Below are 15088 nucleotides of genomic sequence, written 5' to 3'. Positions count from 1 at the left end.
ACACCTGAGGAGAGAAAGGAAGGTCTTAGTTGGCATCTGTTGCCCTTGGACCCTCTCCCGCCTCCCACTTCTTTTCGGTGTGGGGACTTAGGGCGGTCTCCTCTCGAACTCAGTCCCCATCAAAAGTCAAGGAAGCACAACGACCTCTGTTTCGTCCTATTTGCCTTTTCGGTGATCCCTGAAGCCAGGAAGGGGGCCGGTTTGTACAACCCCCCTTCAGGGCAGAGAAAAAGGGTGGCCAGGGTTGCCCTGTGAAGGTCCCCTCCCCTTTACACTTACTGAGGGCCTGCAAGACCCCGAACTTTCACAGATACTTTCTTCCTTGCCCCTGGCTCAGAGACGTTAAACGAGCAGCCCAAGGCCACACAGCGGGTGCCGAAGGCAGCAGAACCGGGCCCGGGCCTAGACCCTCCGGACCTCACGGCCTCTTCCGGACAAGCCGGGCCCGGAACCGACTCCCCCGGCGCCGGCCCGCCCTCCCTCGAGGAATCCGGGCCCCGGGGAGGTGGTCCCCGCGGGTCCTCCGCCCTCGGCCCCGGGGGACCCTGCCCCCCCACCCCGTCCCGCGCCCTCCCTCCCCGCCCCTGCCCGGGGCTCCTCCGCGCCGCCCGCGCTGACTCAGCGTAAAGCGAGCCGCGCCCGCCCCGGGCTCCCGGGCTCCCCGGCTCCGCTCGGGTCGCCCCCCGCCCCGCCCCGCCCCGCCCCGCCCCGCCCCCCGCCTCCCCGCCCCGCCCCCGGGGAGAGGTCCGGGCCCCGAGCTGGCGCGGCCGCCGCAGAGCCGCTGGAGGGCGCGGGCCGGAGCGCGGCCGGGGCGGGCGCAGCATGACGGCCATCGCCGTGCAGGTAACCCGGGGCCCCGCGGCGCCGCGCGGGCTGCGCCCCTCGGGAGGCGGGAGCGGACTTTGCGCGCGGAGCCCGGCCCAGCCGCGGCGGGGTGGGCGCGCGGGGGCCCAGTGCCCCGTGGTGCCCGCCCTCGGTTGCAAGCTTGCGGGGTGCGGAGGAAAGTGGGCGGGAAGCAACTTGGGGGAGCCCGCTCCCCGACCCCAGGGCCCCCTGCGCGCGGTCTCCTAGGGCCTCTGCTCGCGGCCGTGGCTCCCAAGCTTCTTAGGGGGCATTTTTCTGCTTCTCTTTGGGGTCCCCAGTAACCATGGGGGGTCCCTCCTTTTTAAGAAGGAGAGGCTCGTCCGGGGTGGAGGATGGACACAGTCCACTTGCAAAAGGGAGGCTTGTCTTATGTAAGGTGAGGATTTGCCAGAAGAACTTTCTGGGCAAGGGCTAGAAACACCGTCTCCCAGACGCTTCTGGGGTGCCGGGGCGGGGACCCACTCGCGGGGCGCGCGGATGCTTAAGAGAAAAGCTGCCGGGAGGCAAGGGAGCCGCATCCCCCCGAAGGCTCGAGGTCTCAGACTGGGAGAAGATGTTTTTGTTGGCGGAGAAAGCTGCCGGTTCCTGCCGCGTCCCCTGGGCGCGCTGCCGTCCAAAGGCAACTTGGTGGCGGGACCGCCGGGTCCCCTGCGAGCCAGCCGCTTCCCCGAGGAGGCGGTTCCCGGCCCGCCCGGTCCGAGTCTCCTGGCCCCACCGTCCTAACGACCAGAGAGGCCCAGAGAGGCCCAGAGAGGCGCGCTGACTCTGGGTGCAAACGCCCAGCCTCCACCCCTGCCCCAACACCGACCCCCCTACGTGCGCTTTCACCCAGTTTATGGACAAAATAACTGAGGCTCGGAGGGAAGTAGCCCGCCCACCGCAGGCAGCCAAGCGACAGAATCGAGGTCCGGCGCTCGGCTTCTTACTCCAAGTCCTACTTGCCCTTTCTACTCTACTAACAAGAAACCCTCCCCGCCGGGCACCCCCAGACCCCATCTCAGGGCGCGGCCGCTCGGGGAGCAGGGGCGGGTCGCAGCGAGCCCCTCCTCTTTGTTCGGGACCAGAATGCGGAGTCTCGAGGAGGGAGCGTCCGGGACAGCCCCTGGGGAGAAGGGGACCGGGAGGGAGGAGGGTGGGACCGGGTGTGGTCGCTCTCCTCCCGGAGCCCGCGGTCCAGCTGCGGAGAGGCTTGTAAACAAGGATTTAGAAGACCAATCGGGAAGTGGGGGCTAAATTAAGAGGTGCAAAAGCTGCAGGCTGGGTTAACGGGCGGGGCGTTGTGTGCGGGGCCTGGAAGACTGGCAGCAGGTGGGGGGCCTCGGTGGTGGCGGAGCGGGAGGGGGCAGGGGCGAGCGGGGCCCCGAGGCTCTGCCCCAGGGGTGGGGCGCGCCCCAGGCTGTCCCTGCCTGACTGCGGTTGCTGCTCTTCAGAAGCGCCTTAAAGCCCTGCCAGGGGCTGTTCTAGGCTCTTGTGATAACTCATTCCAGCCCCACCCACCCACCCACCACCACTGGGAGGGAGATGCCCTATCTTCATGTATAGGCGAGGAAACCCAGTGAAAGGGGATACCTGCATGCCAGAGGACGCATAGCCAAGAGCAGGCTGGCTGGGGGGTGCAGGCAGGCGTGGGCTATGGTTCCAGGGATGGTGGCAGGAAGCTGGCCAAGATATTTCTAGTTGGGACGCCCCGGTGGCTCAGCGGTTGGGCGCCTCCCTTCAGCCCAGGGCTGATCCTGGAGTCCCGCGATGGAGTCCCACATTGGGCTCCCTACATGGAGCCTCTGCCTGTGTCTCTGCCTCTGTCTTTCTGGTGAATAAATAATCTTAAAAAAAAAAAAAAAAGATACTTCTGGTTGATCATGATAGGGGCCTGACCTGGGCCTGCACGGAGTGGGCAGTGATTCTAGAGGCAAGTATGGGACGGAGGGCTGGGGATGTGAGGAAGGAATAGTGAGCAGGGCCTCTGGGGGTTGAGGGGAGCAGGTGGGGTCCAGGAGTGTAGAGAAAAAGAAGACCTTGGGATTGGACTCAGTGGCCCAGGAGTGTCAAGTGACCCTGTCCTATAGCTCATAGAAATCATTCGGGGTTAGAGATGGAAAAGAGAAACATTTTTTTCATGGAGAAGAGATTAGTGTCTTGGCCCGGGTCCCCAAGCCCGAGGCCCTCAGGCAGGGGCAGGACTAGACAGTCTTGATTCCTCTTGTGCATTGGCCTTCCACTGACCACACTGCCGCCCGCGCCCCTCCAGGAGGTGGTTCAGGCCCTGTCACTGACAGCCAGCAGAGCAGCTCCAGTGTAGTGCAGCGTAGTTAGGAATGAAGACTCCAGTCTGCGTTATTATTGTTGTCATATTATCAGTAGGCCCCCAAGCACCTTTCCGTACATGATCTCACTTAATCCTTGGGAGCTTTCTTGCTGATTAGAGAGTTTAAGTGAAGCCAGCTTTGAAGTTGGGAGGGGGAAGAAATGAACTGACATGAACTGGCTCCTCTTTGATCCCAGTGTGATGTCTGAAGGACTGGAGGCCAAAGTCCAGTCTGTGCCCAGGGCAGGTGGGGCCGAGTGAGGGACAGTGCATACCTGTTCTCTAGTTCCTGGGTCCTCTGGTGTTTTGTGACTTGACTGGGGCCTTGCCTCTGGGGCTCTCCTATTCCAGGACCTTACCAACCAACTTCTAGGAGCCTTGTAACCTGGCCAGGTAACTTCGTGGCTCCCACTCTCCTGCAGGGGTCGCTAACTCTCATTTTGTAGATGGGAAACCCAGGGCCACAGAGGTTCAGAAGCACCCAAAGACAAAGGCCTTGAATGGTTTGTAGACAAAGGTTTCCTTAGTTTGCTTCTTAGCAGTAAAACCGTTTTTTTCTGATGAAAGCCAGCACAGACACCTAGCCTACCGGTGTCTCCAGCAGGTAAGAAGTACCTGTTGTGGTTGAAGTAGGGAAGTGATCCTAGCTGGCCAGCCCAGCTTCTCCTGCTCCCCCTACTTAGCACCTGGAGGCCGCTTAGCAAACAGGGGGTCACAGTTTGAGAACCCCAGCCGACTCCACCACAGTGTTCTTTCTAAGGTCCTGGGCTACTTTTGTCTGGGGATGTGAATTGGGGCCCTGATCCCGCCTCGGCATCCATCCCTCTGTACTCTCTACTCCTTTTCCCCACCAGTAGTAATGAGCCCCTGATAGGAATGCCCCATACTTGGAAGGCCCTAGTCAGTTTTTATTGGCTGAATGCATCCCGCACCCTGCACATTATTCAGTTGTCCAGGAAGCCGGAACAAGCTTTGTGATTTAGGTGAGTGATCTTGGGGGAAGTCATCTGACCTCTGCATGACATAGTTTCCCTCTTTACACACCCCCTGTGGAGCTCCCTGCTCTCCCCACCTCACAGGTTTGAGTAAAACAGGTCCCTGCTTAGGCAGAAGTGCTGAAAACAAACCAGGTCCTTATTCGTGTATGGGGCGGGGTGAGGGTAGGGGGGCTGAGATTTAGCAGTAGCTTCTGCTCCGATGGACAGGTTAGCAGGCGCCCTGATGTTCCTGCTGGGGCTCTGACCACAGGAGTCTCCCAGGAGCATGGCTTTGCTTTCTGTCCCTCACTGAGAGGTGTTACCGACTTGCCTCTGGAAGCTTCCATTTGCACATGGTATAAGGTGCACCTCATAGTCCCTGTTCAGTTTCCCAGCAGTGAGAGCTGCGCATGAGCTGCCTGCTTTGCTTGCCTCCCAAACTGAAGTGTAACCTGGGCTGCTTCTGTATACACTGTAAAGGGTAATTTATGACCAGGTAGGAGACTCATTTAAAGGGAGCTTCTGATGGAAGTGACAGTGCTTGCAATGACCATTTTTCCTGTGGCTTCTCAAGCTCTCGCTGGGCCTCACTGAATGCCCAGGTCAAGTACCTGTGCCATGTACCAGGGATGCAGCAGTGCCTACTTGGGAGGCCGTGCCCTCCTAAGTACAACTATGGTCAGAACAGTGAAGAAAATGGCGCCTGACGGGAGGAGTCCTGGTTTGGTTTGGGTCAGGGAGGCAGGCAAGATCTCTGTGAGAAAGGGACATTTCCATTAAGACATGAAGAATGGAGAAAAGGAGGTAACCTGGAGAAGAAGTTTTCAGGTGGAGGAGCCAGTAGGTCTGAGGAAGAAAGTTCTAGGCTTATCCTTAGGTCTGGAAAGAGGGCTGCTGTGTCAGAGCAAGGGGGCCAGGAAGAGTGTGCTGGGGGTGAAGTTGGAGAGCGAGGCAGGGCAGAAGGTGCAGGGCTTGTGGGTAGTGGTAAGGAGTTTGATTCTTTGACATGCTTTTCTTTTTTTTGCTTTATGGTTGGGGATAGAACTCATGCCTGGGTGGCGTCCTGCAGCTATGAGATAAGGGACACCTCATTGGATGTCTGGCCCAGCTTGGCAGAAGAAAGGGGCAGGTGCACCCTTCAGGGCTGAAACTAGAGGCTCAGCGGCCTCCCCACACCCAGAAGCTTCTAGACAGACATCTTGATTGGCCAACTCTGGGAGGGGTGCAGGTTCAAGACTGAAGGGCAAAGTGCAAACACCACTTTCAGTACCAAGGAAAACAAGGTAATAACATGGAGTCTGGAACATGCAGAAGCCGCTGGGTGGAGATGAGGGTAAAACTGAAGTGTACTGGGAATGTAGCCTTGTATTAGAATGCTAATTTAAAAAAAAAAAAAAAGAATACTAATAATCCAGTGCTGGGATTCTTGCCGTGTGTACAAAGAAACCCAGGGGGTACTGCAAGCTCAAGGTCACACGAGCCAGGCCTGACAAGTTTTCTGAATTCAGAACAGACTAGGATCTGCCAACCTGCTGGTCAGTAGAATTTGGATTTCTTATTCATGAAGATCATTGAAGAAAGAAAGGTCAGGGAACCTTTCGTGCCTGGTGAATAGTTGGACAGGCAGTGCTTCTAGGTCTTGAATGGAGGACGCAGCAGGTGGAATAGGGGAAGGACTCCCCAAGAAAGGTGAGTCGGCTGAAAGGTGAGGAGTTGGGAAAGAAGCTGCCTGCAAAGGTGGGCAAGGAGACTGCAGCTGAAAATGAGGCTTTGGGAAGACGGGGACATGGTCAAGGGTTTTCCCTGCAGAGGTTGGAGGGGTAGAGCCGGGCCCTCCCTGACATGCTGTCTGGTGTCTTCCAGGCCCAGAGGCTCCTGGCCCAGAGGAGGCCCCAGCGGCCCTTCTTGGAATCCTTCATCCGGGCCCTCATCATTGTGTGTGCTGCTCTGGCCTTGGTCCTCTCCTCCGTCTCCATCTGCGATGGCCACTGGCTGCTGGCTGAAGACCGCCTCTTTGGGCTCTGGCACTTCTGCACGTCTTCCAACCAGACGGGGCCACACTGCTTCAGAGACCTGAGTCAAGCCCGTGTGCCTGGGCTGGTGGTGGGCATGGTCCTGGCCCGCAGCGTGGGCGCCTTGGCCGTGGTGGTCGCCATTTTGGGCCTAGAGCTCCTCATGGTGTCCCAGGTGTGTGAGGACCTCCACTCGCGGCGCAAGTGGGCCATGGGCTCCGTCCTCCTCCTCGTCTCTTTCGTCCTCTCCTCTGGAGGGCTCCTGGGTTTTGTGATCCTCCTCTGGAACCACGTTACGCTCATTGGCTTCACCCTGATGTTCTGGTGCGAGTTCACAGCCTCCTTCCTCTTCTTTCTGAATGCCATCAGTGGGCTTCACATCAACAGCATCACCCATCCCTGGGGCCAACCAAGGAAATTTTAGGCCTCTTGCTTACATCCGAGGACATCAGGTTCTACATGAAAGTGTGGGCAAGATTCGACTTTTCCAACATGTGACCTCTGGTGGGGGTAAAGGCGGAACAATGACCTTGAAACTGCTGCTGCTTAGCCAATAACCTTTGGGTGGTTGGCCACAATCAGCCCAGTGGCCTTTGCAGCTGGCCTGCAGGGCCAGAGGCCAGGGTGCCTCAGTGCCACCAGCTGCACAGGCTTAGCCAAGTTGTTAGGATGTTGATTTTAGAAGAAGTAACATATTTTAAAACCTTTTCCTTGAATCCTTCTTCTTGGGATGGGAATAGATTGGGAAGCAGCGTGGGTAACTGGTGCCCGGCTGGCTGCCCAGCTGACACTTGTTTTATTGACTGTGTGCCAGGATGGGGGCTGTCGGGTCCCCGGGGTCTCCTGGGGTTGACCAGAGTGGATCATGCCTCCAGCTAAGCATATCCAGCCAGTGCCTCAGACTTCTCTTCCACCAGCTCAAAGGGCCTTTGGGCCCATCGCCCTGCCGTAGCTTCAGTCACGCTTGGAAGCAGAATTCAGGATTCCCTTGATTTTTTTTTTTTTTTTTTTTTTGTACATACTAGGTTTTCAAACCATTTGACTCTCTTTGAACCCTGCCCTTTGGGGCAGGGGTGAGGAGGGCGTAATCTTTGAATAACTGTGGACTCCAGCAGCCAGCTGTCCTGTCTGTGGGGACCCTGCCCTGAACCCTTCCAGCAAGCTTCCCAGGGTGGCCGCCAGCCCTCCAAGGCAGTCCTCCCTGAGGCCAGCGTGCCTGCGTGTCTGCTTCTGATGTGTCAGGACAGCCTCAGGGTACCACTTCTGATCTTAGAGCACATTTCCAAAGAGCACAGATCTGGACCTGCTAAATTCCAAGGGGTAAAGAGGACTTGCAGGGCCTTGAGTAATGATTAACAGCCGGCCCGGGGGATGAGTGCGGGTGAAGGGGACCAGGAACCAGTGGAGTTTTCCATCCTTGCCCACAGATGTGCATTTCTGTGCCAATTGCCCCCTTTCCAGTCTCTTCTCTGCCCCATAGCTGGGGTTTCGCCCCTCAGCCGCCACTTCATTCCCCCCTTCCCTCTCCACCTGGGCCACACTACTGCTGCTCCTGGCGTGGGTTTGGGTCTCTGCCCCATCCTTGTCACTGCAGGTCCCCTTCCTGGCCTGGGCTGGGTGCGTTTATCTATCTCTTGGGGTTCTTCAAAGCTTTTCCAATGGAGTCCATGGAGATCACTGAAGAAAGGTGTCACGGGCCAATCAGTTTTTCAGAGAGCAGAGCTCATCAACCCTATGGGCTGGGTTCTTAGCCCTGGCAAAGAAGCACCTGACCTTTCATTTCAAGAGCCGTTCACCAGGCGCAAACGGGTGACCTTGTCTCTGCAATGGGGAGGTGCAAAGGTGGGAAGCCAGGGTCCAGAGGGGGATGGCACTTGTCCGGGGTCACCCAGCAACAAGATGTCTCCTCTACGTTTGAGCTCCTGTACACCACGCTTTCCCCTGAACACTGGTAGGCTTTGTTTTGTAAAAGGGCTCAAATGTTCAGTTCACTTTCATCCTCATGTGGCTGGTGGTGAGGGAGTGCTGATAGTCAAGGGGAACTGAGATCCAGAGAATAAAGGGGAGACATCCCCCAGAAGACCCCCTGTCCCCTGCCCAGGACTGAAGAAACAGATATAGGCTCGGAGCACAGGGATTTGACACCAAAGCCCTCAATGGAACTTCTGTCCCTTCTTGCTGGGTATCTCAGGCAAGTCACAGGACCTTAGTGAACCTGTTTCTTTTCTGTCCAGCGGAATCACACCCCATTCCCAGAGGGATGCTTGCACCACACTAGGGTTACTAAGGAAGCTAGGAATCTTAGGACTGTCAGCCGTGCTGACTTGGGACAGATTAATCCAGCTGCCTTGACGCTGTAGGGGAAGAGCTACCAGAGAGGTGACTTGTAGTGAAGGGTAGGGAGGGTCCACCTAGAGCCAAGGGTCTCCATTTCTCCCATTTCCTGTGTGTTGAACTTATCCCTAAAAACTCCAGGAAGGGGTAGGGAAGCGAGTGGGAGGGTCCTCCTCCACCTGGTGTCTCAAGGGCAAAAAGAGTGGTCAGTTACGGACCAAACCCATCCCCACTACCATTTATTTCCCTGCCCTCTTCTGGGGCGCCCGAACTGCCCTTCCCAAATACAACAGACCCAGGCCCTCTCTTCCTGCCCCGTGGTCCCTCATTATCTTCAGTTTTGAGGAACATATCACCTTGGGCTCCAACCCAAGGCCCAGAGGAGGTTTGATGGGTCCCAGGAGGAACAGATGATGTCTGCAGAGAACTGTCCTGCAGCAGTGTCTGGCCTTCTCACGACCTGTCTTGGCGTCTGTCTGTCCTGTGACTGGCCCTGCTCCAGACCCTCAAATGACACTGGCCCTGTAGGCGGCCCGGCTCTGCTCTGAGGTGCTGGCCTTGGTGCTGTGCGTAAAGCCAGTGAGGCCGCTGGTGCCATTGCTGAAGGAGGTGCTGAGGGCCACGGGGCGCAGGAGGAGCTCGCGGAGATGCCACTGCTGCCACTTCTTCTGCACCTCCAGCTGCACCTGGCCCAGAGACCAGCCATCAGTTGGGGAAGACAACTCACCTTGTCCCCAGAGCCCCATTCACTGCCCCCTCAGTACAGGCCCTGCCTTTCCTGCAGGCCACTCAGATGGACCCCTTCCAGCTCCAATATCCAGTAGGGATCGAACCCCCTCACCTTATCTGGACACTTTCACCTGCCACCTTACTGCATGTGTCCTGAAGAAGGGGCTTGGGGTTATTTTACGAATTGCAGAATGACATCCAGATCATGACCTGGGACCACCGGACCCATTCCCATAAAGCCAGCCTAGCTCAGAACTTAAATCTGGGGACCTTAGAGTGGCTCTTTGGATATTAATTTCACGGTCCCCAAGCTGTAGCAGCCCAAACCTTTGAAGCCAGGCTTCAGGGCTTGAGTTCTGGAAAACAGGTTATTCCCCTTCAAGTGTGGTGAACCAGATAAATGGTCAACAGTCACAGGAAGGCCCGACTTGGGTGGAATACTGTATTCAACTGTTGGTTGCATGGCTTGTGTGTGTCCCCCCCCAAATGCTCTGGGCAGGGAGCAGAGAGACAGCAAGGTAAGTGTGCAGCCCTCCGAAGAGTCAACGATTATTTGGAGGTCAGTGAGCACTGAGCTTTAGGGATTGCATCATCAAGTCACTCATTTTACAAATGGGGAGACTGAGGCCTAGAGGAGGGCAGTGACCTGGATCACCCATCAGGCAAGCATCAGAGCCATTGGGAACCAGAGTTCTTGTTGGGGTGCCTGCAACTTTTGCTCTAGTCTCAGGACTTGCTCAAGGATAAGAATTACCTGGAATGCTTGTTAAACATTTTCAGGCTCTTACCCAGACATAACAATCCTTTTGTCGAATTAGAAGGGGGGAGGGATGTGGTGTGGGTCGGGTAGGGCCAAGCAATTGTTTTAATGAGACCTGGTGCTTCAGTGCTTCCATGAAGTGGGCTCAGGAGACCTCCCCCTCCCAGACCACCCATCTCTCCCCACCACCCTGGTTTTCCAGGGAGCTTCTGAGCAGGAATCGGTGGCTAGGGAGCTCCTCCATCTGGGCACCCAGAGAACACTCACCTCCCCATTGAGGAAGCAGTAGAGGACGGCCACCACCAGGCCCTGCAGAGGGGGCAGAGGCAGCAGAGGATCAGTGCAGGTGCTAGGGCACCCGGACTCCTTCCTTTAACCTCTTCCCTATGTCCTTAAAATTGCCAGCCCCAGGCTCACTTCTCCCCAGAGAGTGCCCCAGAGCCTTCCCACACCTCTCACTCCAAGGGGGACTGGGGCTACCTCTTGGGGGGGGCCCACAGTGCCCCTGGCTGTGCTGGCATCATCTGGCACAGGCTCAGCTCCTTGGGGCAGGGGCAGCGGCAGGGTCCAGCATGGGGCATTGCATGCATGTGATTTCAGCGCAGAAGCTGCTAACCTGGGCCTGTGGAGACCCGGCAAGTCACCAGAATTAGTAAGGCAGGCCGTCTGGGAGAAGCAAGGAGTGGTGGCACTTGAAGTGCACCTGTCCCTCAGGTAGGGGGTGGGGACAGCCCATGTGAGACCCCCTGGGCCCTGTGTGGGCTCATTTTCAAGATAAGCTGGAAACCTGGAGATGTTCCAACACAGGCAACTATTCAAACTGAAACACAAGCACAGTGAGCATGATGTCAGAACAAAACCCACATGTAGGTCCGGGCCAGTGAGGTATGACTTCCTGTTTATGTCACCTTGGTTAGGGACCTTGGGGCTATATATACTTTACGTTCCTTGGTGTGGTGGGGGTGTGTACCTATCAGGACCCTGGCTCCCTAGTCTCTGGGGTTCCTGTTTCCCAGTGGCGCCTCCCCCTACCCCCAGTCGTGGCTTGGAGCTTTGCCAGGGCAGGGACTCCAGTCTCAAGATGCAGGATTGAGGCCAAGAGGCCTGCTTGGGGCCATAAGCTATGGGGGGGGGGGGTTCACCACAGTGCTTATGCTCATCTCAGGGACACACCTCCGGCCAGCCTGCCCTTGCTTCTGCCCTGAGGCTTCCCTAGCTGGTGAGCACCCTCGCCCTCAGAGGCCTGGGTGTCATAGCTCTGACCTCAGGGGGCCCTAAACCGCACCCTCCCCCCCACACACACACTTCCCAGTCCCATCCAAGCCTGCCCTCACCTACTTACTACATTGGAAAGGACCCAAAAGAATGATGAGCCAGCCTGACTATGGTGGGCTTAATATGTACCATTGCTCAGGGCTAAGGTCATTTTTAACAAGAGTTAGTGACAGACCTCAAAGAATTATCAGGCATCGAGGACCACTGCAGAACAGGGACTATATGGGGGAGGTGGGCAGCAGGAACACTTACACAAGGTACCAATCTCTAAAGTCTGTAGCATGTTAGCATCACGTGGGAGCGTTTGCGTATGTTGCACTCCATACCCAAGTCCAAATGTCTGAGGATGGAAGCCCCAGCAGCTTTGAAAAATCGCAGATGGTTCTAACAGGTATTCCCAATTGGAAACCACCATCAGAGGGTGTGAAAGGCTTTGGGATGAAATGGAACAGGATGTGGTGTGCCACCTGGCTTGCATACTTGTGGGGCTCTGGTTTCCAGGTGTATCACTGAATCCTTGCCAAAGCCCGAGCTGGAAGTCAGGCTGCTGGCTGCGGGTGCGGACCCTCTCCCTGGGCCCAGGAGTGCCTGCGCTGCCAAGATCCTGGGACACATTTTCACAGTTCAGGTGACAGGCAGGAGTCCTGGGTGAGGGAAAGCTAGTTGTACCCCAGGTATCTAGAGCTGTCTCCCACAGCTGACAAGTTAAAGAAATTCCACAGTGTTTATACAATCATTAAAAATGAAGTCTTGGAAGAATTAATGACATAGGGAAATGTTCACCACAGGTAAGATAGAGATATTGGGACAAGCAAGATAAAAAAAACCACATGCAGCATGACCTCAATTTTACGGGACGTGTATACATGTGTATGTGTCTTCCTGCAGAGAAAAGAGACTACAAGTAAACCCACTGTCATTTTAACAGGTTATTTCTGCAGTCATGAGATTGTGGATGATTTCCTTCCTTAACTATTCCTTATTTTCCAAATTTCCTATATTAAGTATCATTTCTACAATCGGAAAAAATGCTAATCAACTTGCGTCTCTAAAAGAACAGGATGGTGATAATGTATTGTGGTTCTGGGTATGTTTTTCCTTAAGCCCGGTCTTTTAGAGATACATACTTGCATATTTACATTTGAGAAGAATCATCCCTTTGATTGGCTTAAAATGATGGGGGATGGGATGGAGGGAATAGATGGGGACAGAGCTGGAACATGCTGCACCTTGAGCGGGCAGTGGTCACATGGGGGTTCACTGTCTACTATTCTCTTCACTTTCATATGTGAAGACATTCTCTACAATACAGACTTTTAAAAATAGACACATAGAGAATATATATGTGTAATATATAAAACTGATAATATGTTTGTGAACAAGGGTTTAAAAAACCTCAAAGATCTCTTTTCTGCATAAACATTTCTATGGACACATTAGGAAAGTGCTTTTGGTTTTCTCTCGACAAGCCATTTCCTTAGAAGCCGAATGGCCTTCCGCTGACAGTCCTCAGCCCCAACCACAAGCCCCAGCTCCAGGGGACAGGAAGTCGGTTCCCTTTCTCGGCTGGGAGGCTGACCTGGGTCTCCTTGCTCGCAGTGTGGTCACTACCGATTTCTGGAAGCCAGGCCAAGGCCTTCCATCCTTGTGGACCTGGAATCCCCTACCTGCTAATGGGCCATCGTGACCCAGGCCTCCTTGCATGTTACAAGAGCAGGTGGGCATGAAAACTCCCTGGTCTAGAAACAAAGAATACGGATTATGCAAGAGGCTGGGTTCCCTGGAGGCCTGGGGCACTGGCAGGGAGCTCCGGGCAGAGGAGAGAAGCTCAGGGAGGGCAGAGGGGACAGCCCCTGGATGGGGTCTGAAGGCAGGGATAGGGCAAGACCTAACTGCTTCAATAATGTGTCTCCAGTGATGTGTCCTGCCTGAAACCTGAAAGTGACAGGAGGATGACCCTGACTCACCCACTCGCCCTGAACTGAACTCAGGGACCGAGGGAGACTCAGGGTCCCTTCTCGAGACCAAAGCGTCTGCCATAAGGAGGACTGTTCAGGATAATCAGTGCTGTTGAGGACAGCTTGGCTTCTTGAGGAACAGCCACTGGGAGAAATTTTTCTCAGGCCCCCAAGTCTTTAATGTCTAGGCTTTTCCTGAGAATTGGCTTGTTTCCATCTATGGATATTACAAATTTTGGAACCGATTGCTTTGGCTACTGGGGAGCTCCAAACCAAATGTATGACCCATCTCTCCCACCTTCGTGGCACTCTATTGGATTTGCTTCTCTGTATGAACTCAGTTTGGGTTTTTATATTATTTTTTCGCTGATCCTTCATCTACTTATTATTTTTTTAATCCTCTGTGTGGTTTTCCTGAAAGCTACATCATATTATTTTTGGAAGGAGACAGCTATGAGAGTGTAAACAAATAACATTCTGAAGTTTGGGATTCATGTGAAGAGTCCTTCTGTCTGAAGGTGTTTATTATTTGCTTTTTGTTGTTGGAGTTTTTTGTTTTTGACTATTCATTTTTTTTTTAGCCTCACAACATCTTATGAGTTGGGGGTAGGTGATTTCCCCCTTCACTTTCCTTCCTTTTTTTTAAAGTTGGTTTTTCTTTTTGATACATTGTGTGTGCACATAGTTTCAAGGAGTCAAATGATTCTCATCAAAACAAGGGCAGCCTCCCAACACCCCTGCCCCCATTTCCTGTTCCTCAGAGGCAGCTACTTGGAATTCTCTTTGCAGCTTCTGAATAATATGCTGATGCTGCTCCTTCTGGATTTTTCAGTTTGGGGCATTTCATGGACTTCCCAGAATAAAGAGTTTATTCTCCTTCAGATGCCCTCCCCCGCCCCCCATTCCCACAATGCTCTTGAAAGAGAGAACCCCCAAGAGTCACAGTCCTTGAAGCTTACCTGGAAGGAGCCAAGGGCCAATTCAAAGAACAACTGGACCTCCATGGCGTCCTCTGGGGAGAAGGCGAAGATGATGTAGTGGACTCCAAAGAGCGGGATCAGCAGGAGGGTGGACTTGGCCAGGCGCCTGCAGACAGAGACCCGCTGTCGTGTCCCGTCTTCTCCCCACAGGCACAGCTCCGCACACCCCAACCTACCTCATTGTAGGAGGCCTGGAGTGGTGCCCCCCAATCTTTGTGGTTTTATCTTTCATTTTGGAGAATGTCCAACTCCCACGTACCCATCCCCCAGGGCCAGTCCCCTAAGCTTTCTGATCGTGCACCCATCAGGAAAAGAAAAATTTGAACACATAGCCACCCAAATAACTTTATTATTTATTAATTACATGCATAAGTCATCAAACCTGTTATTCACAAAGCCAGCATTCTTAATTTTTTGATAATAACTATCTATAAGGAGACATTCTTTTATTTTCTTCCCAGATTATGGTTGCTAAATTTAGAGATAAAAAATACAGGATGCCCAGTTCAATTTGAATTTCAGATAAACAATGGATAATAGTTTTTTTGGACAAAGTGCTAAGACACTATTTGTTGTTTATCCAAAATTCAAACTGAACTGGGCATCCTCTACTGGGCAACTTTATCCTGGATCCCCAGCTCTACCCTACTGTGGAGCCCACTGCCCTAAAGGTGTCCTGGAGAATCTGTCACCAAGTAATCGCGTCACTGCCAGATTCTCAAAGCTCAGAACATCACAGAGAAAGTCTTGGTTGGACACTGATTTATCTTTAACTATTCTGTTTTGAATTATGTCTCCTCTAGCCAAATATACAAATTGAAGTCCTAGGTGCAAGACCTCAGAAATACCTACCTGTACAAGCACGTAGGGCCCATAAAAGGTGATTGAGCTAAA

General features: G+C 54.3%; 2 protein-coding genes across 5 annotated transcripts in view; one reads left to right on the top strand and one right to left on the bottom strand.

Annotated features, from left to right (window-relative positions):
• The first annotated feature begins 761 nt into the window (after nucleotides 1-761).
• On the top strand, nucleotides 762-6865 carry TMEM37 (transmembrane protein 37). The gene is made up of 2 exons (XM_025429406.3): nucleotides 762-843; nucleotides 6010-6865. Exons 1-2 carry the CDS (start codon nucleotides 823-825, stop codon nucleotides 6580-6582), a joined length of 594 nt encoding a protein of 197 aa, XP_025285191.1. The 5' UTR covers nucleotides 762-822; the 3' UTR covers nucleotides 6583-6865.
• A 1849-nt stretch (nucleotides 6866-8714) lies between these two features.
• SCTR (secretin receptor) overlaps nucleotides 8715-15088 on the bottom strand; it is a 71330-nt gene continuing 64956 nt past the window's right edge. For 3 of the 4 annotated variants that reach the window (XM_025429396.3, XM_025429401.3, XM_025429402.3), the window contains 3 exons: nucleotides 14174-14300; nucleotides 10249-10290; nucleotides 8715-9178 (listed from right to left, as the gene is read on the bottom strand). In XM_025429396.3, the coding sequence (XP_025285181.1) occupies nucleotides 8999-9178; nucleotides 10249-10290; nucleotides 14174-14300 (349 nt within the window). In that variant the 3' untranslated portion in view covers nucleotides 8715-8998. The remainder of the gene's footprint in view (nucleotides 9179-10248; nucleotides 10291-14173; nucleotides 14301-15088) is intronic. The other variant, XM_025429400.3, reaches the window with a different exon arrangement.

This window comes from Canis lupus, chromosome 19 (assembly GCF_003254725.2).
Source record: "Canis lupus dingo isolate Sandy chromosome 19, ASM325472v2, whole genome shotgun sequence".
In the NCBI taxonomy this organism is placed as follows: Eukaryota; Metazoa; Chordata; class Mammalia; order Carnivora; family Canidae; genus Canis; species Canis lupus.
This window is presented reverse-complemented; position numbering and strand designations above follow the sequence as displayed.